The 25,306-nt window shown below is 37.7% G+C and overlaps 2 protein-coding genes across 2 annotated transcripts; one reads left to right on the top strand and one right to left on the bottom strand.

Annotated features, from left to right (window-relative positions):
• The first annotated feature begins 9,250 nt into the window (after positions 1 to 9,250).
• Positions 9,251 to 16,949, top strand: LOC106930297 (transmembrane protein 229b-like). Its single transcript, XM_088013149.1, has 2 exons — positions 9,251 to 9,336; positions 15,673 to 16,949. The coding sequence occupies exons 1-2, from the start codon at positions 9,294 to 9,296 to the stop codon at positions 16,143 to 16,145; spliced, it is 516 nt and encodes a 171-aa protein (XP_087869275.1). The 5' UTR covers positions 9,251 to 9,293; the 3' UTR covers positions 16,146 to 16,949.
• Positions 16,950 to 17,305: 356 nt separating this feature from the next.
• Positions 17,306 to 25,270, bottom strand: haao (3-hydroxyanthranilate 3,4-dioxygenase). Its single transcript, XM_015007752.2, has 10 exons — positions 23,990 to 25,270; positions 23,763 to 23,841; positions 22,433 to 22,516; positions 22,205 to 22,311; positions 21,612 to 21,701; positions 21,494 to 21,537; positions 21,257 to 21,402; positions 20,622 to 20,690; positions 20,445 to 20,527; positions 17,306 to 18,359 (listed from the first exon to the last, which is right to left on the bottom strand). The coding sequence occupies exons 1-10, from the start codon at positions 24,076 to 24,078 to the stop codon at positions 18,287 to 18,289; spliced, it is 864 nt and encodes a 287-aa protein (XP_014863238.2). The 5' UTR covers positions 24,079 to 25,270; the 3' UTR covers positions 17,306 to 18,286.
• Between the last annotated feature and the right edge of the window lie 36 nt (positions 25,271 to 25,306).

Below are 25,306 nucleotides of genomic sequence, written 5' to 3'. Positions count from 1 at the left end.
TTTAACTCGAGAATTACTTATGGCGCACTGACATTTCAGGATTTATACGGAAATAAGGAAATTAATTTGTATTTTTAGGTACTTCACCAGGTGTCAAAATGATTTTTATCTATGATCAAGAACACAGATTCTGCTTTGAGATTAGTCACTGTTGTGAAAGTGAAAAAGGACATTTTTGTTTTTGAAAAACTAAGTACATCCCATGACTGATTTTATAACCATGTGTCAAGTAACATCAACTTTTTAAATGTATTTTCCTCACTTTTATTCACTAGTCCTTATTTATTTCATTTGTTTAACATAAATGCTGCATCTCGTCTCCTGATTTTAGTTGGACTAAAATCCAACAGCAGTTTCCTTCACTTCTTTGACTTCGGTAACTCGCAGTCATAAACTGCGTTACAAATATGCGCTAGTCATGGTCGATATTCTGCTAATGTTGAAAAAGCACCATTTCGCCATTGCGGCGTTTCCTGTAAGTAACAAATGAAATCAAAATCACACGTAAATAAGCTTGTTCCCGCCGTAAGTAATTAAAACTCACGGCGGGTTTTGTCTCAAAGGCAATCTGGAAGTTAACAACAGCGCTGGTTGTTAACTGGTGGTTTATTTTCTCTTCAGGTCAGTATGCGGTTGGGGAAAAGCACCAAGGCTACCGTGTGGGATATTTAACATCTCGATTAACCAGAATATGTCGTGTAGTTAGGTTTTGTGCACCGTTTGGCTGGTTTTCTCGGGCGAGGTTGGCTTTTGCTCGCTCTGAGCCGTTGGATCTTAGCGTCTCTATGGAGGGCCGTTAGGTCCCAACGTCTCCCTGGGCCGTTATGTCCCAACATCCCCATGTTGGACAAGTTTTATTTTGTTTTGTTTTTTTTAGTGTTGACAGTTAAAACAAGTTGAGTGTCCTTTTCCTAAAATAGGGGTTGAATTGTTAGTCGGATGAACTCCAACACTTTACGGTCCATGTCTATGGACAGACATTGTTCTCTTTTACATGCATGTTGAGGTTGAACCTTTGGAGTGAGCTCCGAAGCTTCAAGTGCTAAAATTGTGTGTCAACTCTGTTGCAACAGTTCTGACACCCGGGTATTGTAACAGATCGCATACAATGTCAGTACATATCGGTTATCGCCGATAACTGTCTCAATTTCAGTTGATACATTAAGAGATTCAAAGTGGTTTCAAAGGGATTGTCAAGTTTACTTTGTAAAAGTGCAAAGAATAATATTAATTGTTTGATTGTCAAGTTACCATAGTTACAGTCAGAAGTTTAGTCCTTTCCTTGTATTTAAACTCAGCTTGTTTACTAATACAAGTCAGCAAATAAAAAAAACGCAATCTGGAAGTTAACAACAGCGCTGGTCGTCATTGCTGACTCCTGGTTTATTTTCTCTTCAGATTGTGTCAACTCTGTTACAGCAGTTCTGACACCCGGGACCTGTAACATATATATATAATTTCTTCTTTGTGTGTGCTTTGGAGTTTCTGTGCTCTTGAGTTGCTACAAAATGGAGCTGTATTTCCCTCAGCTCACTGGCTGCAACCACGAGATGCCGTGAGATCTATATTCTGAACATTGTCTTCCACATCGGGTGGATGGGGTAACAGGTCCAGAAGGGAACCCCAGACATCTCTCCCAGGTCAGACTAGACACATAGACCATCTTCATCAGTTCATTTTAAATCCTGCATCGTATTCAAAAACAATCTAATTATTATTAACAATAATGTCACCAAAAGCTGCTAATGCTGCTCATCTGATGGAGACATAAGAGAGAAGCTAATATTCTTTTAAAAACAGATATAAGCATTTGGTTACCAGTAGGTCTAATAGTTCAAATACAAGAAAAGTGAAAAACCAACAGACTCGTAACCAGTTTACAGGAAAGCATAGAAATGGACTCATGTATCTCCTTCCCGGCTATCAGCAATGTGGGCTGCTGACGCTGTGCTGCTGTTGGTGTCAAGCTCTCAGTTACACAGAAAAAGCTGGAAGACATTGCGCTCGGTCTGTTGTTTACATTTCCGCACCGTACAGAACAAATGTGTTCGAGTGGGTCGTTTACAACCCATCAAATATGGAGCGGCAGCACCATTTCTTTGGGATCATTCTTTATTCTATTTTTATGCTAAAGTGTAAAATTATTAAACCAAAATTCTTTCTTTGTAGCTCTTCAATAAGGCAAAATTTCTTGTCACGATTTACAACAGCAGCAGCAGCAGCAGCAGCAGCAGCAAATGTTTGTAAGCTACATTTAATTTTACTTTTAAGATATTTTTAAGTCAAGTATGATTAAAACTTTTAAACCTGATAGAGTGATGAAAAACCCTACTTAAATTAATGGTTTTAATATACCATTATCAATCTAAACTTAATATTTAACCATTAAAATCCCTGTTTTAATCCCTAGCCTCCTGAAATACACCCTTCTGAAGTCCGTCATGGCGCCTCGAATGATTAAGTTGCAAAGGGTTAATAGTTTGAGTCATGCAGAACTGACTTGACTGTTTCCATAGCAACGATCCATTCCCCAGAACTACAGACTCATTGTAGCTATGACCTCATCTATGACATAGATCAAAGAACATCTGAGGTTATGAATGCTTGGATCTCAAAACAGGAGGTTATATCCAAGCATCTCTTTGATCTGTAGCACACGTTTTTCACAAATATTTTGAGAATGGAAAAGATCGCAGTCACTATGTTTTTTCCAATAGCTTTTGGAGCAGGATATTTGATCACCTCAGGAGTGAGGAAGCTTTGCAATAAGCTACTTCCTGGCATCACTTTTGACATCGCTATTTGCAAGGATGAGTCCATAGATTACAATGAATTTGATGCCTTTCTTTTCAACCCTTCCCCAACTTCCCAGTTGGGGAAGCAAGACTCACGGCAAACTTCCCCGGCTGGGAAAGTTTGCCGTGGCTCATCATCAGGCCATGGTGGGAGTTTTCAGACAGCTCTGTCCCCAACTAAACGCTCAACCTCTACGCTGACAAAAGCACCATTGGAAGATCGGACCCGAGAGGGAGCTGTCCTAGGGGAAGATTTGGCTAATCTTCCAAAACAGCAAACGTCCCTGGCTGAGGACGTTAATTCTGGAAAGAGAAGACCTGACTATCAGACATTAACTTCTGTGCTGCAGAAAAGGGCAAAAGAGGAGGATATCTACGGTGTTCGCTCTCAGAACAAATCAAAATTGGCCGCATGCAGAACTTGCGATGACTTGGCTAAATATCAGCACAAACAACACTCTAGAAATCCTTGTTGTCCACTATCTTGACTGACATCATGTTATATATGTCGCGCTCTCCCTGATTTTTAGTGTGGCAGAGATCTTAGCATGTTTTTTCCCCTGGGTTTTGGTAGTAGACATTTGATTACCTCAGGAATGAGGAACGTTTCTGACAAACCACTTTCTGGAAGCGATTTAGAAAAAAGTATCTTTCAGGATGAGTGCACTTTCTCTTGGTATGATCTTTTCAATGTTTTTCTTTTCGATGCTTTTCATTTTGATGCTTCCCCGGCTGGGGAAGTTTTCTGTGAAAAGGCAACAGCCGAGTCTGAATACTCAACTTCTCCTTTGATGAAAACTGCAATAGAAGACAAGACCCGTGAAGAGACCACTGTCCAAGTAATGATTTTTCCAATCTTCCCTAGGAACAAACATGGAAACAGAGATATGGACATTAATGGATATGATAATGAACAGTGAAAAACTTGCTTGAAGTGTAAGGGAGTTGTAATTACAACTGTGCATCCAGGTGCCGGAGCTGGTGTGTGAGGTTGAGAGGTTTTGGCTAGAAATAGTCGGTTTCACCTCGATCCATGGCTCCGGTTCTGGAACCAGTCTCCTTGAGAGGGGCTGCACGTACTTCCACTCTGGAGTTGCCCACGGTGAGAGGCACCAGGCAGGAGTGGGCAAACTTATTGCCCCCCCATCTCGGCGCCTGTACGTTGGGGTTTACCCCGGTTAACGAGAGGGTAGCCTCCCTCCGCCTACAGGTGGGGGGACGGGTTCTGACTGTTTGTGCTTACAGGCCGAACTACAGTTCAGATTACCCACCCTTCTTGGAGTCCTTGGAGGGGGTACTGGAGAGTGCCCCTCCTGGGGACTCCCTTGTTCTTCTGGGGGGCTTCAATGCTCACGTAGGTAATGACAGTGACACCTAGAGGGGCGTGGTTGGGAGGAACTGCCCCCCAACCCCCGATCTGAACTCAAGTGGTGTTCTGTTGTTGGACTTCTGTGCTCGTCACGGATTGTCCATAGCGAACACCATGTTCAGGCATAAGGGTGTCCATATGTGCACTTGGCACCAGGACACCCTAGGCCGCAGTTCGATGATCGACCTTGTCATTGTTTCATCGGGTCTGCGGCCGTATGTTTTGGACACTTGGGTGAAGAGAGGTGCGGAGCTGTCCATTGACGCTTCACTGTGGCATCTCGGTCCAGACTGTTGTACAGATGAATATTCTTCAACCACCTCCACTTCTTCTTCCATGATGGAAATGAGGTTTGATTTCCATCATTATTTATAATTATAAATAATAATAATAATAATTATTATTATTATTATTTAGTGTATTGATAAATGTAAGCTTCTTCGCTAGGCAGTTAGCGGGGACACACTGCGGGTGGTCGCTTTTGGAATTTTTATTGTGCGTGTTGTCGCTTGTCTGTTTATAAACCATGGATCAAGATGAGGCTTTTAATGGTTAAAGGATGTGTGGTAAGAGCAATTATAATGATGGCAGAGCATTATGATGATCACTTGAGTGTCACGTAGGAATGTGATCAGCACGTCTAGAAATTTCAATTTTGTTTGAGGTTTGTGTGCTTAAGCCTTGTAACTCGTCTCCGTCCTTAATGGCAAGTGTCACTAGTTTGTCCGGTGGGCCGCAAACAGACTTGTTTGAGTTTCAAGTTCAGTGGAAGGAAAGGGTGTGCTTTGAGCCTGGTGCCTGTGAAATGTCCGTTCTGGTGTAGGTGTTGGCCCACATTTTGTTTGAATCCCATAAGAGTATGGTGCTGGACCATGCTGGGTTTGTTATGCGTGTGGCTCTCTGTGTTTTGTTGGTCATGTGATGAGAACCCTGGGAAAAATTTGTGAAGCAATGATGTGACTGTTTGGTGTTGCGGAGATGTCGGCTCACTTTGGTTGATGCCCTTTTGGTGTTGCTGGCTGTGAGACGGCAGTAACTTTGAGTATGGTGCTGGACCATGCTAAGGGTGATCTGTTGTGGGTGTTGCTCTCCGTAATTTGTTGGTCACTTGCTTGGTTACCTGACTTGTGGTAGTGGACCACTTGTTGCTGTGACCTTTTGTGTTGGGTAACATCAGTTCAGATCTGGTTGGATTACTAGTTATTGCTTTTGCGAGTGGTAACTGGGTGAATCCATTTTGATTTGGCTGTGGACCTGTGGTAGGTCACTTGTGTGTCAGGTCTGCGTTCGTAAGTGGGTTCTCTCTTCGTAAGGAACGTTAAATGTGTTGACGTATTAAGGACATGTCCTGTTTTAGCTGCCTACCATTTTTTGCCAGTCTTTTTAACCAGTGACCGGACATGATGGGCACACCAACTTATGGCTGTGGGACATGAAGCCTGATGTGACGGTGGTCCTCCTGAACACCAAGATCTTCGGTAATGTATTACCAGCCCCATCATTTTAAATGTTTTTTTTTTTTAAAGGTTCCCCTTTGGGGCGTTACGGCCCTAGGCCTTGTAGGCTGGGCTGCAGGTGTTGCTTTTGTCTGTCTTTGTGCTCCTCCCCTTTGCAGGTGTCTCTGGTTCATTGATTGGGAGCGCAGAGTACTTGGACCTGGGCCTTCAGCGTCCACTCTGCCGATTGACATTGGTGGTGTTTGTTGCCAGGCCTCAGCTCCCCTCCTTTCTGCACATTTGCGTTTGCCTTTGTTTTTGCACTTCAACACTCCCATATGCACTCATACAACACATCCAAGCATTTGCATTACACCACTGATACTGATATCCACAATCCATTGTTGTTTTTGTTAATAAATATTAATTTAAATGTACTTTAAAAAAAATAAAAAAATAAATTAAAACTCACGGCAACGACGGATGTAAATAAGCAGTTACATGAAATATATTGGCTCGTTGCTAACGTCAGAGGAGCCGTTAGCGTCTTATTCAGCCGTTGGATCGGAAAATGGCTACGTATGCGACATTTATGGAAAATTGTATTCGGCGATTTCACAGAAGAGCGACTGATTCAACACGTTGGAATGATCCACAACTTTTTATGAACTGTGCGATTATGTGAACCAGCTGTACATTCTCCGAAAAAACACACAAACAAACCATCAACCTTCCACTACGTCCTGATCTCTTCTTCGTTGGTTTCCGCCAGTAGTAACGTTCGGTTGTTGATCACGTGACTCATATGACGCAAAAAAGTGTGAAAAACTTCATTATTCCTGCTCCAAAGCTGTTTCTTTTTGTTAATTGACGTGTTTCCATTAACCAAAATGGTTTTGGTAATTTCAATTTGCGCAATGTTATGGTTAATGGAAACACAGCTAGTGACTGCACGGAGGAGTTCAAGCGTCACCTTGAAACCTGAGATGTTTATGCAGAAATTTTATGTTATGCTTAGTTGTGTCTTTAGTGTTTCAGTTTGATTTCACCTTTATTTACTGAGGGTTCTGATTGGTTATGGACATTTTTGTACAACCTGGTAAAGACCAGGATCATTTTTTTTTTAAAAAGTTGACATTTTGGGCCCTTTTTACTGTAATTCAGACATTACTTCCCATTTTTCTAAATCACTGAGTGAGTTCCTCTCTGAATAGTTTTATGTAATCACTTTTTCCTTGTTCTTTTATGGCAGTAAAATAAAATAGCTGCACAAAACAAACTCAGATCTCACCAATATTTATCACCTGTTCTTGCATGCAGCAGAACTAAGCAACTCTTTGAAGGTTATAAATCTTGAATTTCCCTAACTAATCTCTCCAACAGGGAGTCTCACAACAGAACCTCGATAACTTTATGGTTACTGACTTCCTGACTGTGTGTTAAGCCCCGCCCACCGGCCTAGATGTGTGTTTGCTAGAATCACTGGACTCTGATCCACAGGTCTACAACTCGACCGCCTGTTTTATGACTGTACACGCAGAATAAACACACGAGACCCGACACTGGCACCACCAGGAGTAACATCTGCTCTCAGGGAATTTATGGCCACTTTGTGTGCAGCATGAGACCTGAACTGTGCTAGCAGAACCATACAGTCGCTTTTATGGTGCGTGTGTTTGTCTATTGGCTGCTTTAGTAGAGATAACTCAACTTCCCTAATGATATATTTAGACATTGAAGTAGATAATATGATTATAGAGAGAAAGAATACAGTTTATGTCTAGAAACGTCCATCCATTGTCTATATTAATATATAATAATATATAATAGCTAACCAAAACGAACAACTGAAATTGAGAAAACGGTAATTAATGGAGAAAAACTATAATTAACTGGAACTATATCGTGAGTTATATAACTAAAACACACTGAAATCAGATAAATAATACCCTCGGTTTTTGTGTTAATGAATTTGTTTATTACCCTTTAAAACTGGTGGTTTATCCCTACACAAGCAGTTTACATCATCTGTCGGCAAATTACGGCACTTCGTAATCCTCCTGGCGGGAAAATGGCGCAAAATGGCGGCAGAAAAATTTAAATTGTGATAAAACTTGGTTGTTCAACAATAATTGAACACTTTTTTTTAAATGGTATCTTCTGTTGAATATCCATTACCCAATAAATATAATCACTACACAACCTTTATTTAATTCTACATGTAAAAATTAACCAAAGTATTAAAAAACTAAAGCTACTATTTATAGTACAATAATTTTAATTTAATGTCATCAGGGAAATATGAGAGAAAAACGCCTTGTTTCATTTTCTCTAAATAACAATAAAATTAAATAGTTAAATTTAATTTTATTAATAGTTAAATTATTAATTATTCATTAACTAAATAAATAAGAATTATTTAATTGTTAATTAAACAACTTAATTAACAATTATTGTTAATTAAGTTGTTTAATTAACAATTAAAATGTTGTCAATATTAAATATATTGATTAATAATTAAGTAACTAGCAATTATTTAATTATTGCTTAATAATTATCCATCCATTTTCTTTACACCCTTGTTGGGGTTGGGAGGGGTGCTGGTGCCCATCTCCAGGGTACACTCTGGACAGGTTGCCAGTCTGTTGCAGGGCAACACAGAGACAAACAACCATGCACACACACCTAGGGGCAATTTGGAGAGGCCAATGAACTTGACATGTTTTTGGACTGTGGGAGGAAACTGGAGTAAACCCATGCATGCACAGGGAGAACATGCAAACTCCATGCAGAAAGACCGGGGCTGGGAATTGAACCCAGAACCTTCTTGTTGGTAGAGCAATGGCTCTACCAACTGCGCCACTGTGCAGCCCTTAATAATTGTCATTAAATTAATTACTTAATTTATAATTAGTAAATCAATTTAATTATAAATACACTAAATAAATAAATGGATGAAATTAATTTGAATAATAAAATAATCGTTTTTAATCAATAAAAATATTTTATTAATAAATTAATGATTTAATTTGATTAGAATATGGCAGAATATAAGACATCAACAAGTTTAATCAGAACACATTCAGTAAAACAATGTTTACAGAAACTCCAACCTTGCATTATGACTGTATGTTCTCTGAATGAGATACATCGATAAGCATATTTTCTATTGCTTCAGATAAGTGAATTTAATGTCAAGATGACCAGACAAACTAAAGAAAACTGGCACTTTATTCAACATCTAAAACATCAGCTAGCTCAAATTCAAACTGATCTATTTATTACACCAGTTTCTCTGACACTCCCCTCTGCTGCAGCTCACTGATAACCCCTCTAATTCGAAAGAGACGCTGTATTAAACAGAACCTTTTCGTAATACAGACACTGCCAAGTTTGGCTTTGAGAAACCCATCAATAAATGTGTTTGCACTCTTCCTCTATAGCTAAAAGCGAGCATTCATGCAGCCGTCATGGGATCAATATTGACGTTAATGTGCCCTCCATGCAGAATTTTTCCCCTCAGGTTGGTCCAGGTTTCTCCTCCTCACTTCACAACTGGACCACAGAGACATCAGTGTCTGATAACATGGAGCGGCTTAATGTTTAGCCCAGAATCCACACTCACACGCACGTGCACACACAAGGGGAAGCAGAGGGATTATAAAGGCGCACAGATCTATACACCGGCCAGGGATGAAGGGCAGAAAAGTAGCAGAGGGAGGGAGAAGTGGTCGAGGTGAGAGTTTTACTTTTAATTGCATTTAATTAGCTTCAAAAACTGAAATTTCCAGCCTCAAATTAAATTCCTCACCTTATTTTCGCTTGAATTAATCTCAATAATGCAAATTTATTAATGTCTTAATTTATCAGAAATAATACACACTTGTCTGTGTCGTCGTGTTGATCATTTAAAGAGTTTGTTCGCACAGAGTGAATGCTTGTTGATGATTAGTCGTGTCTTTAATTTGCTAAGCAGGACTATTAGCTTGTTAATCCACATTAGAGGTGTGTGTCCCGTAAGCGGAAAACGAAGGAGGAGCATTATGCATGGAACAAAGTGCAGCAAAAACGATATTAATAAAACCTTATCATGTTTCAGAGTGCAATTTGTTACACACCTTCATTTTCCTCACGATAACAGAGAAAGGTTTAAGTACGGTAATAATATTTGTCACTACATACCCTCAAAATGAGTCATTATTTTTCCAGGATGGAGTGAGTAGATGATTTAGTTAAATCTTTAAACAAGTTGCACCAATTTGTAAGCATTGGCAAGCGACTAGCATAAATCCTGTTGGATGTTTAGCATCTTTTCTGGGTAGAATTGATGAAATTCAATTAGCTTAATGGCACAGACCCAGTTTGTAACCTTAACATAAACTTTTTCAACAGTTTTGATATCTGGGCTTCATGTTATCCAGAATCAGTTTGGATGTTTGATTAGGATCATTATCCAGTTAGAAAACGCAACTGTCTCCAAGTTTCAACTGTTAATTTCAGCTCAAATTGAAGACATTTGAGGTTTTTATTGATTACTCCATCCACTGACAGCAAGTCAGACCCACAGAAAGACGCAGCCACCACTTTGCATGGCAGTTGGGATTGTTCTTTGGCTTGACAGCATGACCATGACTTCTCCTCCAAATATTAATCTTGTAATCGTGAATAATTATTTAGTCCTTTTGACCAACTGGCCGACTTTTCTTAAGAAGGAATTGGCCTTTCCCATTAAGGCAGCTTTTTTGGAAATAAGCTAATGCTTTTGGTCTTTCAAAAACTTCTTAAATGTTAAGGAACATTCGACGGGCAAAGTGGAGTTACCTAGCAATCCCGACACAGTTCCGCACATTACCTAGCAACACAAGTTGAGCTCCAGCACATTTGGTCAGCTGGTTTTACCGCTGCATTCACTGTACAATGGTTGCTGGAAAATCAAATGTTTTTTGTTTTCTTTTTGTAGACTTACTGTTCTGAAACCATTTGCTGCATTTTTGTTTGTTGTGCAGGAGGCGCCACTTCTGCTTTTCAAACATGTACGGTTGTATAATTGGGCATCTGTTTGCAGCCATTTTTATTTGCGAGTGTAAATGTTGAGTTTGGGGGCGTGGCTAGCAGCAGCTTATTTTGATTTAAAGTGACAAAAGGTCCTAAAACAGCTAACAGGCAGAACTGAGCAGACTGAAATCTCATTATATAAGAATAATTTTTGTGCAAATGAAAAGGTAATGAACATGTGTAGGCCATAAACCTTTTCTAACTTGATCGAGAAAGCATAATAGGCCACCTTGATGGAAATTTGCTAATTGGAGACAAATAATGAGCTGTTTGTTCGCAATTATAAGCCGAATGTTTGGATTAGGACCCATGAAATGGCTTTCAAGCTAAAGAAAATATCACACTAACAGTCAGGTAAAGTGGTGGCTGCATCATTCTGTGGGCCTGTCTTGCCAAAAAATGTAATGAACATGTTTTTTATAGCCATTGTAAAACCCATTTGTGCCCAAGTTTTTACATCCTGCAGCGTCTTTCGATGTTGCTTCAGTATTTCCACATAATGTTCTGTCCTCACAATGCTGTTTTGTGAAGTGCACCAGTCCCTCCTGCAGCAAAACAACCCCACAACATAATGCTGCCACCTCCGTGTTAAACAGTCAGAATGGTGTTCTATTAATTTTTATTATTAATTCATTTCTTTGTCCCTGTGTGCATTTGCAAACATTAAACTGTTGTTTTTATGTTTCTTTTGCAGTAACAGAGTGGCCTTTCAGCTCATGTTCATATTCGTTTCACTGTAGATAATAACACACTTACCAGGTTTTTGCTTTTGTTACTGGGTTGACATTAACATTGCGGACCAGAACCCATCTCCTCCCTGAGCGGGATGATGATGGTTGAACGTTCCCATCTTGTTTGTACTTGCATATAATTATTTGTTTTAACGACATCTGGAAATTGCACCCCATTCGAACCAGACTTATGCAAGTCCACAATTATCTTCCTTATACTTTGGCTGATTTATTTCCCATGATGCAAGGAAGCACTCTGTTTCAGGTGTGTCTCTAATTAGCTCAGATGTTTTGAAGTTGTTGATGTTTTGTCCCAAATTGCTTAAAGGCATAATAATCTTAGTGTTCATTAACTTTACAATAGCCTTAAAAATTATCTCTCATTATTCTGGCATTTAGTAAATGGAAAAATGTTGGAATTTCTTGTTTTAATTGGCATAAAATGGGAAATATTTATTCTAATTTCACGTTAGTGTGAAAAAAATGCACTTGTCTTTTTATTGTGTATGTAAACTTCTGGTTTCAACTATACAAAAGGCAGAAAGTCTTTTAGAGGAATTTATAGACATCTGTTCAAGATATTTGGATGTGTTAAAGTCTAGATTAAGAAACAAAACGCTTAAAAATAGTTTAAAAACAGCAAAGGAGCCACCAAGACTGAAGTTTTTCACCAGTGTCGATAGCTACAGTGATAACCAAGAAAGAAGCCCATACTTTCTTCTTCGTTGGTTTATTAGTGGCACCTGAATTCTACTTTGCCTCTTAGATTTGAAGGAAACAGCAAAATGTCCTCCAGGGTTGTTCAAAGTGCGGTCCAGGGGCCATTTTTGGCCCTCAGGATGATTGATCGCAGTTCAAAAAGCCTAAATTTGGTTGTTCAGTTCAGGCAATTGGTGAAGATACAAATTTAAAAACAACATTGTGGTGAGATTTGATAAAAATAGATACTATTAAAATGGAAAAATAGAAAATTTAAGGTGCAGCACAAAGTATTAATATAGGGACCAAAAGCATCCAGTTGTTTTTACTAAGACCCACATTTGAGAACGCCTATTTAATTAACTTGGTAAAATGAAAAAAGACTGATCGAAATCTTGTTCCTGTTGCTAAAAAAGATTCAGAAAAATCCAGAAAAATTAACAATTTTAGAATATGACTTGCTGTTTAAAAAAAAAAAAACATGTAAACCTGATTCATGCAACACTTGTCTACAAAAATCTGACTGCTTTGCTTATTTTACTAAAATATTGTGTGTTTAGTTTGTTGTTTATTTAACAGGTAAAAATAATAAATATATTGGTTTTTCTTATTATGTTAAGAATAAAATTATAAATTTTGTGGCCTTTATGCCAAAACATTTGGTCACCGTTGGTTGACTTAGTTCCAATAAATGACGTCAATCTGTAAAATAGGAAAGTTTAGGTTGTTCCACTAGCTGAAAAAGTAGCGGTATTTTCTTTTTATCGTAACTTTATATTAAAATATGACTCAGCAGACGAGAGTTGGTAGTGAAACTGTGACTTTTACCATCAACAGTCAGTCGTCCCGGTTCAGACGTCATAGAAAAGCTGCAGTGTGTTTGCTGCAGGCGACTCACTCGTTCAGAGCATGTTCACCTGATTGTTTTACCTGAAAGTCTTCACATTAAGTCTGAAAAGCTTTGTCACTTCTCATAAGTAAGTCAGTGGAAACTGCAGGAGGGCACAGCTTCAGGCTAAAGTAAAAGTCTTCCCGAGAAAATCATTTTACGCTTCAGTTAATGTTGTGTTTTACAATTTATTCCTTACACTAGTTTTATATTTTTTCATGCTACATAGAGGAGTTTCTCTTTAATTAAGAAGTCAACACCTATTAATAGCAGTATGGTAATACTTCCTGGATGTATTCAACCTGACTTCAACCAGATAAAATTAAAATACCATTTTATATAAAGTTAATTCAAGAATTAACCCTTTTTTACATGAAATTACAAATAAAGAGTCACTCACCAGTGTTATTGAACAGAAAAGATGCACATCAATCTTTCATCTAGGCAAACTTTTGCTTAGATGAAAAGCAAGCAAAAGAGTTATTATCAAACTCTTTTCACAAAAGAGTTTGACAATAACTCTTTTGTCAAACTCTAATAACCCATGAATTAATTCATTTGCTGCTTCACAGTGTAAAGTGTTTTGATGTTTCTCAGTGATTAAACGTTCCTCTGTGACTCAGCTGTGGTCGTTGATGTTGTGATAAGGATTTTGAGCCGCTACAGCTGTAGATCGTTGTCGTACATCAGAGGCCGGGTATTTCCTGCAGCTCTGAGAAACTGTACAGAGAGATCAGTTCAGTTTATAGATTAACCTTTAAATCAAGTCAGGTTTTTTTGTACGGCACATTTCAGCAACAAGGCATTTCAAGGTGCTTTATATTATAAAAACACAAAAATATAAAGTCATGAAACACACAGTTAACAATTGATTCACATTTTTATTTGTGAAATATACTGTAGTTATTTGCCAAACTGCATGCATGTTGGTTTCATCAAATGTAGCTTAGCATTTTTATTTTTCACAAACTAAATACCATTCACAAATGTTTTCCTTGGCAGAACGCAGTCAACTGATTTAATCCCTTCAGGCTATCTCAAAACCCACCGGTCTTGTCTAGGTGGAGCTTTATTTTTAATGACTTTTACTTATTGCCTAATAGGAATCCATTTCAAGTATTTCATAACTTATGATATTTACAAATAAATAATAACATAATAACATAATAAGCTTCTCAAGTTTATATTATTTGAGTGTCATGATCCGTGTTTCTGTGTATTTATTTTTAGGGGTTTTCTGTGTTCAGTTTCTGTCCTGTGAGTCTCTGTCTCTGCCCCCATTGATTGCTTCCCAGGTGTGTCTAGTTACCTGATTACCCTCCCTGTGTATTTAAGTCCACCTGTTGTCGCTGTCTCTTGTCGGGTCCTTGTCAAATGTATGTCATTTGTCTGCCTGCCATCACAGTAGAACTGTCAAGTCCTGTGTTGGTTTAGGTCTCTTTTTCAGTCCTTAGTTTTTCAGTTGCTACCGGTAGTTAGCTGTGTGCTGAGTCTCTGCCGTGCTGCTTGTTCTGGACTGTTGAGCTTTCTTCATTAAATCTATCATCTTTATCACAACATGGGTCTCTGCGTCTCTCCTCACCACCTCGCAACCACCACACCTGACATTGAGTCTCAATTTTATATCATTTGAGTCATTTCTCAGCAATTAACTTCATTCCAGTATCTGGTTACTGTGTTCATATTATTCAACTAGAGTCAAGGTCAAGTTTTAAGACGTTTTTTGCAGTGATCTGGTCCAAACAGGTTCTGAAATACTTTTAAAAAACTTTACATATTCCACACTGTAATTATTTAACAAACACATTAAGCCAAGTTGGAATGAAAATTGCTCCATTTTGATTTAAGAGAGCAGATAGTGGCCATTTATTTTTAACCACTTTCATTTGATTAACTTATCAATTTTGAAAAATTTTATAGCTACTAGAGTTTTCTATTGGAGAGGAAAGACATCAGCTTTTTAAAGAAGGAACTGTTCCTGCCTATCAGCCTTGGTTGAGTTAGAACACAATTTCCAAACAATTAGAGTGATATCATTATTATGGATGAGGATGTTTAAAGGTCAGATGTGACCTATTACGCTTCCTTGAATAGGTTAGGACAGGTCTAAATGTTCATTACATTTTTTACACAAAATCATCCTTAGATAGTCAGTTCTGCCCATATGGTTCTGCCTATGGGCTGTTTTTAGGACGTCTTGTCACTTTAAATCCAAATAAACTGCTGCTAGCCACGCCCCCTCAACTCAGCGTTCTGATTGGTTTGCTAGGTTACAGCTGGGGTTGCTTGGTAACGGCTGTCTCAACATTCGGAAGGTGTTTGAAACGGCTCATTTTCCAGACTCGACTTTGAAACGTTAATTTATTACCTAAAAAATGGATTGGTGTTTTTTCAGCACTTGGGCTGTTTTTCGAAGAAGTAGAAACAGGAATGTAAGTGTAAAAATGGCGATTGAATTGAATTTCCCCTTAGGATCAATAAAGTATATTGATATACTTGATATACAGAACAGAAAGAAAAATTATATTCTGTTCTGTTCTGAGTTCAGTCCATTTTCCAATTTACTATTTAAAAAGTGACTGAAAGTTTACAGTTATCCTAAATTAAATCACATAAAACTTTCCAAATAGACTTTCAAGACAAACTCATTTCAGTGTGTGCGTGCGTGCGTGTGTGTGTGTGCGTGTGTGTGTTGCAGGGACTGCTGTTGGAGATGAACCCCCAGCAGAGTCTGACGGTCCCCTCTCAGCCTTGTTTCGTCTCTATGTTTACGCTCTGCACGGCTGCCTTTGCGAGGTGGCCTTCACCGCCGTGTACGACTGGTGCAGCACCCGGGACCAGAGGCTGCCGGGCCACAGCAGCATGTGGGCGTTGCCCATGTACGGCTCCGCCATCTTCTGCATGGAGGCCCTGAGGGCCTGGCTGCTGGCCCAGAGCCGCTCGCTCCCTGTGAGGCTGGCAGTTTACACTTTATTCATTTACATGTGGGAGTTCAGCTGGGGCGTGGGGCTGAGCCTGCTGGGGGCCTGTCCGTGGGATTACTCAGCCCATCGCTACAATCTGGGAGGACTGGTGACTCTGGATTATGCCCCAGCCTGGGCTGTAGCTGGATTTATAGCGGAGCAGCATGTAATCAAGAATACGCTAAGGATAAGATTGAAAAACAACTGATTTCATGGTTACCTTAAATTATGTCCTTCCAAAATCACCCACATGACATTTAATGTCATTTTTAGCTGGAACAACACAATGTTGGAGTATTTTTAACACTGTCATAATTAAAAAATTTAAGATTTTTTTAAATTTCCAATCAAGTGCTAGGTAAGAATAACATTGAAAAAATGATTACTTTCATGATTATCTTAAACAACATCCTTCCAAAATCACCCTCATAACATTTCATGTCATTTTTTTGCAGAAACGACACAATGCTATTGTATTTTTAACATTTAATGATTAAAAAGGTTGAGATTTTTAATCTCCAATTAACACTGCGCTAAAGATAACATTGAAAAACGACTGATTTCATGATTATCTTAAATTATGTCTTTCCAAAATCACCAACATGACATTTAATGTCATTTTCAGCTGGAATAGCACAGTATTACTGTGTTTTTAATGGTTTCAAAATTAAAAATTTGAAGACTTTTAGTCTCTAATCAAGAATACGCTAAAGATAAGATTGAAAAACAACTGATTTCATAATAATCTAAAATCACCCAACTTTTAATAGATTTCAAGCAATCTCAGTTCCTGGTTGTGAACTTAAGTATAGAGTTAATTATGCATTTAACCTAAAATTACATGTATTCTGCTATGTTGTCTTCCATGTTGCTGTTTTATTTTTGTTTTTATTTCATTTCTAAACTAAAGTAAACTAAACTAAACCCACACAACATTTGTTGTCATTTTTTTTGCAGGAATACAATGTTATTATATTTTTAACAGTTTCATAATTAAAAATTTCTGTATTTTTCCTGCTTCTGTCTGCCTTATCTGGTCCTACTGGAGTAAAAGACACTGTGGGAAGTTTGGATTTTGTCCAGGGCAGGAATGTGTCTCAGCAGGCCTCTTGGAGGGAAAAGGCAACATTTGCATGCTTATTAATTTTCAATATTTTCTTAAGAAAATCGGGATAGTTTGCACAATTTTTGGGAAATGAGAACCTGGCAACTATCTTACAGCAGGGTTTTGTTCCTGGTGCGCGTCAAAACTTGTGTTTTTGGATCTTTCCCATTCATGAATCAGTCAAGTACGTTTCTCCCTGAGGTTTGATGATGAAGGTAGTTTTCAACACACTTCCATTAGAAAACAAGGCCAGGCGAGAAAAATTATATCATGTCATTTTATTCCTGTTAGCTTAAAAAACAGTTTCAGAATAAAGTTCTTCTTTCATTATGCTTAACTTCACTAAATAATAAAACTAAATGAAATTGGCATTATTTATTACCATTATACAAAGCGCATTGAACAAGTTATTGTTTTTCTTAATAAACATACTTCTAATAGGATGTTTGTTCAAAATTCACCCCAGATGTCATTAACAACACAAATCCACGCATTAATTTAAGAATAATTAAGTGAGATAATACATAGAAAATGTGTTGGACAACATAGAATGTCAGGTCTGACTAATACTAATTTAATAATAATTTACTCTGCAGTGATCGTCTATGAAACGTTTTTTCATTACTCAACAAACATGATGGGTCAAACCAAAACGCTCAATTCACAACCTCATTATTGCAAAACGTATTTCTTTAAACTTAATTTCAAAGAAATATTCACTCAACTGCAATTGTACAACTCACTGGGAAAAACTCCACTAATAAAGAAAACCCATGATAAATATCTTTTAAAGTTTTCTACAGAGTATTTTGGGAAGCCAATGAAATATTAAGAGAACAGACGTTTGCAGGAGGATCTGGAGTGAATATCACTCCTAAAACACCAAAGAACAAGAAGGTGTGAGGTTGTTTTTGAGCATAAAGTGCTAGGAAACGTCAGATAATTAAAGAAAGTATGAGGAGGAATGTAACTGCATGTTCTTCATTAAAGAGCTGATGATAAAACCCAGAAAGAAAAAAGCTGAAAAATTCAGTAAGTGTGTTATTACTTTCTCCCTGTATCATCAGAGTTGAAAATGATTTGTTTTGGTCTCATTTTTGTGTGTGGATTTTTTGGTTTGCTACTGACCTCTGGTGTAAGTTTCATGTCAATGTCATTAATAAAAATACATGTTTTAATAAAAACGTTAACACCCTTACTACTTCTATCTATTTAAGTGAATTTTGAAGGTGTGTAGTTGACAATTAGGTTCTCTTCCGCTCTGGATTTTGCACGACGACCAAGGCCACAGTCCCCTCATTCCTCTGCCACTTGTACCTACAAAAGAAACATAAATTACATGTTTGCACCAGAATTTCTATCAGAATCATGCTAATTTTCCAAGAAGACAACATTAAATTGCATTTTCTCTCAATACTTATTTATCAGATATCAACCTAAGGACAGGAAGTGGTGTGTGAACTGCACTGAATAATTCATCGAATGATTCACTGACTGGCTCATCTTTAAACTAGGTGTTTATTCATACTGCCGGCCTGGGGCATTCAGGTGTGTGGCAACATAATGCCAAGGAAACATTACAATTTCTGCTCATATTAGCACATGTTCCCACTCATCAGTGCCTGAAACAGTTCCAATGAATTTGTGGTTTGTCAATGTGGTGAGAGATAATTTTAGTTCTCAAGCACAACCAAATTGTGCTTGTTCTCGATTGTCTTCTTTTAAAGGGTTGGCAGCAATGGGAACTGCTAATCTAATGCAATTTGTTTTTGTATTGTAAAAACAGTAGACTTCAGCAGGTCTTAGTTCGCATGCTAAATGTGAATGTATCTGAAAAATTAGAGGTGCTCCAATTTGCTCCTTCTGGAAAATCTTCAACCTAGCTTGAGTAAAATCCCAAGCACAACAATGGAAAATAATTTGTTTTTCACATTTTTATAATGGTTTAATGTAATGAACGTCGTTATCTTTGGAAAACAGCAAATTAGCACCAACACTTTTACCGACTGCCAAGCATTGTGCTGGAGGGGTGATGACTTGGGGTTGTTTTGCAGTCAAAGTACGTACATTTGAGGATAAACTTGTTTTAATTTGTGGTAAAGTCAAATTTAAAAGTTCTTTGATATTTCCAACATGCTCTTCTAAAGCTGTATTTTTCCATCTATTTGATGAGTTAAAAATCTCTTGCAGAGGCTCTAGTAGGGATCAAATGAACAGCATTGCTTCAATTCATTCCAGTTTATGTTAAATCCACAGTTAGAGGTGCAAACACACACAGCAAACAGCACAGAAAATAGAAGCAAAAACCTACAATCAACAAAACAAATAAATACAAAATGCTATAACAGCAGGAAATAGAAGCAAAATGCACAAATGTGAGCAAGTATAAAAAGCTGGAAACTCGCTTTGCAAAAACAGAAGTGCTCCAGACCACTAGGGGGAGTCGTATGGTTTCAGGCCCCCAGTAGAGATTGGATGTTATAATTTAATGGGATTTACAGAATAAAGTTGGAGGGAGATAGAAAAAGTATGATATACTTAATGACTTTCTCAAAAACACAATCTTTTACAATAATACAGAATTTATTTATGTTGGTAATATTACTTACTCCAGACTCCCCCTAGTGGTCTGGAGGACTTCTGTTTTGTGGAGCGAGTTTTCAGCATTTGTGCTTGTTGTTTTTGCTATTTATGACATTTTCTAATTTGCTTCCATCTCCTGTGGTTGCAGCATTTTTTTTTTGTTTGCATTTATTTTGTTGATTGTAGGTTTTTGCTTCTGTTTTCTGTGATTCCAGCATATTTCTTGCAGTGTTTGTTTTTTGTTACATTTATTTTCTGTGTTTGTGTGGTTTACCGTTTGCATCATTCATGTTTGCAGAGTATTTTGCCGTTTGCAGTACCTTTGTACCTTTTGGCCACCATATAATACAGTTTAATCAGTGATTATGTACATATAACTTACTAATATTTCTACAATATCCAGAGAGTTTCTGCCACTCAAAGTACATTTTCTCAATTTTCGACCATTCTCTTCAAACATGAAAGATCGTTGTGTCAGATCAGCAGTTACATGCTTGACTTAATCTTCAACAAACATCAGCAGATGGCTGCTCATGCTGTACCTGGCACTTCTCGAGGTTTATTCCTATTAAAAAGTAGCCATTCCTTTCCACTTGCATACTTGATTTGAAAGTCGGTGATAGATAAGTTTTATACAATCTACCTGACTTGAACATTTAACTTAAAATCAGTTTTTGTGTTTTGTCCTAATTTCCACCTGATTAGCTAACATATTCTGTCAAAATCAGCATCCATTTAAAGTTGTATCAATGTAATTCTGAGACCTGGAAAGCACCAGATAATTTGCATTTTTAATATTATTTATTAAAATTGACTCACTGGCTCTGTTCGGGGATGAGCAAACTATCTCCTGAAGTCAAACTGAACGTCTGCTCCGCCATGGTCACTGCTGAAGATCCCTCCTGGGAGAGACAGAGAGGAGATGTGTTGGTAGGATTAGCTGTTAGGAGCTTATGGAGGTTATTAGAGGAGTTGGGACAGGAAGTGTGTACGTGCCATTTGCCAAATCCACAAATCAGTTTGCTGGACTGAGGTCTCTGTAAGTCCAGGTCCAAACACCATTACCTGTCAAAGACAAATAAATAGAGAAAACCTTGTTTTATTCATTATTATTATTCTGTTTGTATGCACTAGTCCAGACATCTTAGTTTGATTACCAGGAAGTCTAACACTTTGTTATTATTGAGATAGGCTTTGTTGTAATATAACCAACCAAACATAAAACAAAAACATGAGACTTTAAGCTTAAATAAATAACATTTCATCTGGTTTGTTTTGGTGAATCCAATATTCTGAGCTGCAGAAACATGCAGCTTTCAGCACTCCCTCAAACATGCAGAGGAAGCACTAAAACTATAATTTGTCTGTAATTAGACACTTCTGAAAGTCAGGCTTTACAATGTAGAAGGCAGCTTTCAACTTGCAGGCTTTATAGATGTGATGCGAGACAGAGAGAAGAAATTTGGTTTATATTCACCCTGTTTAGGCTTAGAGATAAAAACAATATACTATGATGCAAACACAACCAAGTCCTAATTAGTGGTTTTAATTTGTTTGTTTGTGTATGTATCCATTTCAATGAAACAATCTGTCTTTACAGAAAGCTGAAACGTTAGAGTGACACCTCCTACCTCTGTCTCAAACTGAGCTCCAAAGATGTTGATGGGCCTGCCGTTAGCCAAAGACGGCCTCTGTTTGTTGAGCCAGTCCTTGAAGGAAAACGGTGTCATCACATTCATGGTGTTCATCTGGAACGGAGGCTCTCTGAAAACTTCATCTGTTCAAAAACAAAAATGTCAGCAGTTTATTCTTCAGAAATGGAACAGAGTTCATATTAGACATGTGGAAGCAGGTAGCAAAAAGCTCACCTGGATCCGGTTTTCCCGTCTTAGCCTGGTTTGATGCCATGAATCTGTGAGTGACAGATCGACCGACATCATAAACTTCAATGAATCCTGATGAAATAAAAGTAGAAACGTGTCTCACTCTTTGATAATCGGAACCAGTTGTGTCCCCAGATTCTCGCAGTAGAACCATCTCTCGAACAGGATGTCGGTGGTGTTGTCCACGTAGTACCTACAAGAAGCGACAGGTACTGGTGACACTAAGGCACCTAAAAACGCCCAACACTGTGAAGAAGCTGAAGAAGCGCTGCAAAAACACAAAACCTTACTGAGTAATTTTAGTCTAGTTTCTAGGGCAAATATCTTGTTGCGTTTGAAAAAAGACAAACTTACAAGTAACTTTTTAGCAAGATACAGAGGCTTGTTTTAAGCCTCTATATCTAAATATTGATGAAAAAGTACTTGTTCTATTGGCAGATAAATTAACTTATAACATGGGAAAATGTCTTATGAGTTAAATAATCTATATCTTGCTAAAAAGTTACTTATTAGTTAGTTAGTCTTATTTCAAGTTTGCTAAGATATTTGCACTAGAAATTAGACCAAAATTACTTGGTAAGAGTTTGTGTTTTTTCAATGCGCATACATATATTTGAGGATGAATAATTTTGAGGCTGTATTAGAAAAGTAGGAGTTGAAATGAGGGAAGAGGTGAGCAGAAGAAGAGAGGTGAACCTCAGGCAGTCAGTTTCAGTCAGCAGTCGCCTTCGCTCCACCACCAGTCCAACGGTGTTGGCCTTTCTCTGCGGAGAGTGGGGGATTCGAGCTGGGAGCAGAAACATCTAAAAGTGAGGAAAAAAATCATACAGTGAGGCAAAGATTATGATTCAAGTGTGTTTTAATGCTCTATAAAGAGAAAAGACAGGTTTCTGTTCCAGATGTGGGTGAAACGTCAGCGCTTACCTCGCCTTCTTTGATGTGAACGTCCTTGTGGACGCCATTTTCAATCACTTTCAGACACATGTCTCCCTTCAGCTGGAAAAACAACTATTTCAAACAGAAAAAGACAAGAAATGGGTTAAATGTCGTTATTTAAAGGCTGCAGTTGCACAATCTGGAGACTGTGTGGTGAACATGAACACATCAGATTTGACCTTTCACCTGCAAGAACTGCTTTCTCCCCCTCCCCTCAAAATGTCCTTGCTAAACCTTTCAGCTTTAGCCACTTATTCTACATAACTGAGATGATGAACTCTCCAAGATATGAATGTTAGTATATAAAAGAAATATTTGGCTTGATGATTTATCCATGCATACTGAAGAAATCTTTAAAATATCCAAAATATTTATTGATTAAACTCTGTGAACCTTTGTTTATTTAATGGAATGATTCAATCATGAGGCCAGAGTAATAAATTATTGACATTTTTTTTACCTTTGAGAGTCAGAAGAATGTAAAATAATAAATTTTTATTATTCACTGTCCAATGGGAGATTTTCACTAGGGTTGGGCAATATGCATGTTTTTTCATACAACATCCAATTTAAAAAAAAATTACAAATGAAAGAAAATACTTTCAAAAAAATGGTTTTATTTCAATTATCCATTAACTGCAAGAATGTATAGTATTAGCAGAATAAAGATGCAATTTTACCAAAAGAAGATCTTAAAATTGAGAGAAAATTCAATGGAATAATTGGTTATTAAAATAATCGGTAGTTTCAGCTATGGCAGGGTCACTGAGTGAAAACTAAGGTATACCTTGGTCAGGTCACAATCCATCGCTAGACAACAACACAGAGACATAAGACAACCATTCACACTCCTAAGGACGATTTAGAGGGATCGATTAACCTAACAGCCATGTTTTTAGACTGGAGGAAGCTGGAGTACCCAGAGAGAACCCACACATACACAGAGAGAACATGCTAACTCTACGCAGAAAGGCCCCAGATTGGGATCTGATACCAGCTGCACCACTGCGCTGAATACAGCCAACCAATAGGGACTGCTGAAATTTTCCAGTCTTCTCTGAGTTGTTTTTGGAAAATGTTAGGAAATACGATAAGGCAAGTTTGCAAGTCTAGACAGCAAAGGATGCCACCAACAAGAAGGACCCAGTTAAAGATTATTAGGGACACTGTGCCAAAATACACACTCTCAGCATTTCAGCTGCAGGGTGGAGTTTGCCCAGGTTCATGGAAGATAAGGCAATGATACGGGGAAAGGAGACGCTGAATCTCCTTTGCCTGTATCGGCTAAGGTTGTATTTATGTACTTTTAATTTCCTACCTCCTCCCCTTCCTCTATATGATAATCCTTCCTGGTGTTAGGACCCCCAACAAACATGACGAGCAACTGGGAAAAGTGCCTGAGAAAAACAGAGATTGAAAGCAGTCATGTGGTTACAGCATGTTCACACACAGCATCTAACATGTCTGGTGTCAACCTCCCAAACAAATCAGTCACTGCAACAGATTTTACTGGATAAAAAACAATTAGCAAAGCATGTTACTCACATCAGCTTGTTGCACACTGGTGGCAGAAAAGCATCTTGGTTTTCAGCGATCCACTTTTCCACATTGACCAGAGGAACTTGGCTGCTCATTTTTTCTAAATGACAGGCTATGGATTTTGCAGCAGGACACTATTTGACTTCCTTTTCTTATAGATGTTTAAATGTGGCGATATGAACAGTGCAAAATGCAGAAGTGGGGCAAGTGGGAGTTAGACGGTGAGGGAGGAGCTGTCCTGTTCTTTTTTTTTTTGTACACAGGTGAAAGTTCACCAGTACTTTCATAATCAGTAACACAATACTGTCCTGCAGTAACTGAAGAGGCTTAAAGGAAAACTTTCAAATTATTTTAATCAAATCTAAATTTTTTTCCTGTCTTTATGTATAAAACGTGATGTTTTTGATGTTTTTTGGTTTTTAACTATTGGTTTACACAAATAAAAACAATATAACTTGGAATTATTAAGTCATGTTACATCATCTGAAAATGCAAATAAAACCTTTTGCTGTCTCACATCATTATAACCTATTGTGAAGATTACTTTTATACTTTGTCATGGGAAGAGATCTGACAGCAGATTTGAAGATGTCTAAATAGTCTTGCAGATCTAAAAAAGTTATCATTAAGGACTAGAATCACCTTAGTGAGTTAAAAGTCTAGATAAATATAAGTATATTTATCTATTTATTTTTAATCGTGTCTTCGAAAAACGCGTGAGCGCGTTTCACAACATTTTGCACACATATTGTTCAATATTGGTGAAACGTTTGGCTGAAATAATTTCTCCACTGTCTCCACTAGAGGAAGCTGTTTTATACGGTATGCATTACTTCAAAGACTTTTGTGAAAAACTTATTAAATGTAAGGATGGATGGAAATTACAGCATTATTCATAGACAATGATATTAATGATATTAATGATTATATATATTAATGATATTACAAGACAGCAAAATTGTAGACAAAGTTCTACAATAAGAATACTACGGACAATAGCTCACTTGCTTTTTTTATTTTATTTTATTTTTTAGAGTAAATTAAAACAACGGAACATCGGATTGCTGTCGATTAAATCGCCAAAAGCAATGAATTTGACATATCATGCATTAGAAATAAAGCTTTTTCTCGTCAAATACTTTTTAAATTTAGATTATTAATATAGTTATTAATGTTCAATAGTTTAAATCACGGCTTGTTTCACTTTTAAAATGTAAATTCTTTACGTGAAAGTGAAAACTTTCCCTGGAGCCATGGAACAAATCTGTTTATCCGTAAAAAATATATCAACTTCAATTTGTTTACACGAAAAACAACACTATT

The sequence above is a fragment of the Poecilia mexicana genome, unplaced genomic scaffold (assembly GCF_051168715.1).
Source record: "Poecilia mexicana isolate PSO_F unplaced genomic scaffold, ASM5116871v1 scaffold_15, whole genome shotgun sequence".
NCBI lineage: Eukaryota > Metazoa > Chordata > Actinopteri > Cyprinodontiformes > Poeciliidae > Poecilia > Poecilia mexicana.
Note: the sequence above shows the minus strand (reverse complement) of the source record. Positions and strands in the feature narration are given on the sequence as shown.

Coding starts and splice junctions, on each gene's coding strand:
- LOC106930297 (XM_088013149.1), top strand. CDS start 9,294: ATGAAGGGCAGAAAAGTAGCAGAGGGAGGGAGAAGTGGTCGAG. Junction 9,337..15,672: donor GGGAGGGAGAAGTGGTCGAG/GTGAGAGTTTTA, acceptor TGTGTGTTGCAG/GGACTGCTGTTGGAGATGAA.
- haao (XM_015007752.2), bottom strand. CDS start 24,078: ATGAGCAGCCAAGTTCCTCTGGTCAATGTGGAAAAGTGGATCGCTGAA. Junction 21,403..21,493: donor GACGGGAAAACCGGATCCAG/GTGAGCTTTTTG, acceptor GTTTTTGAACAG/ATGAAGTTTTCAGAGAGCCT. Junction 20,528..20,621: donor ATTTGTGGATTTGGCAAATG/GCACGTACACAC, acceptor TGTCTCTCCCAG/GAGGGATCTTCAGCAGTGAC.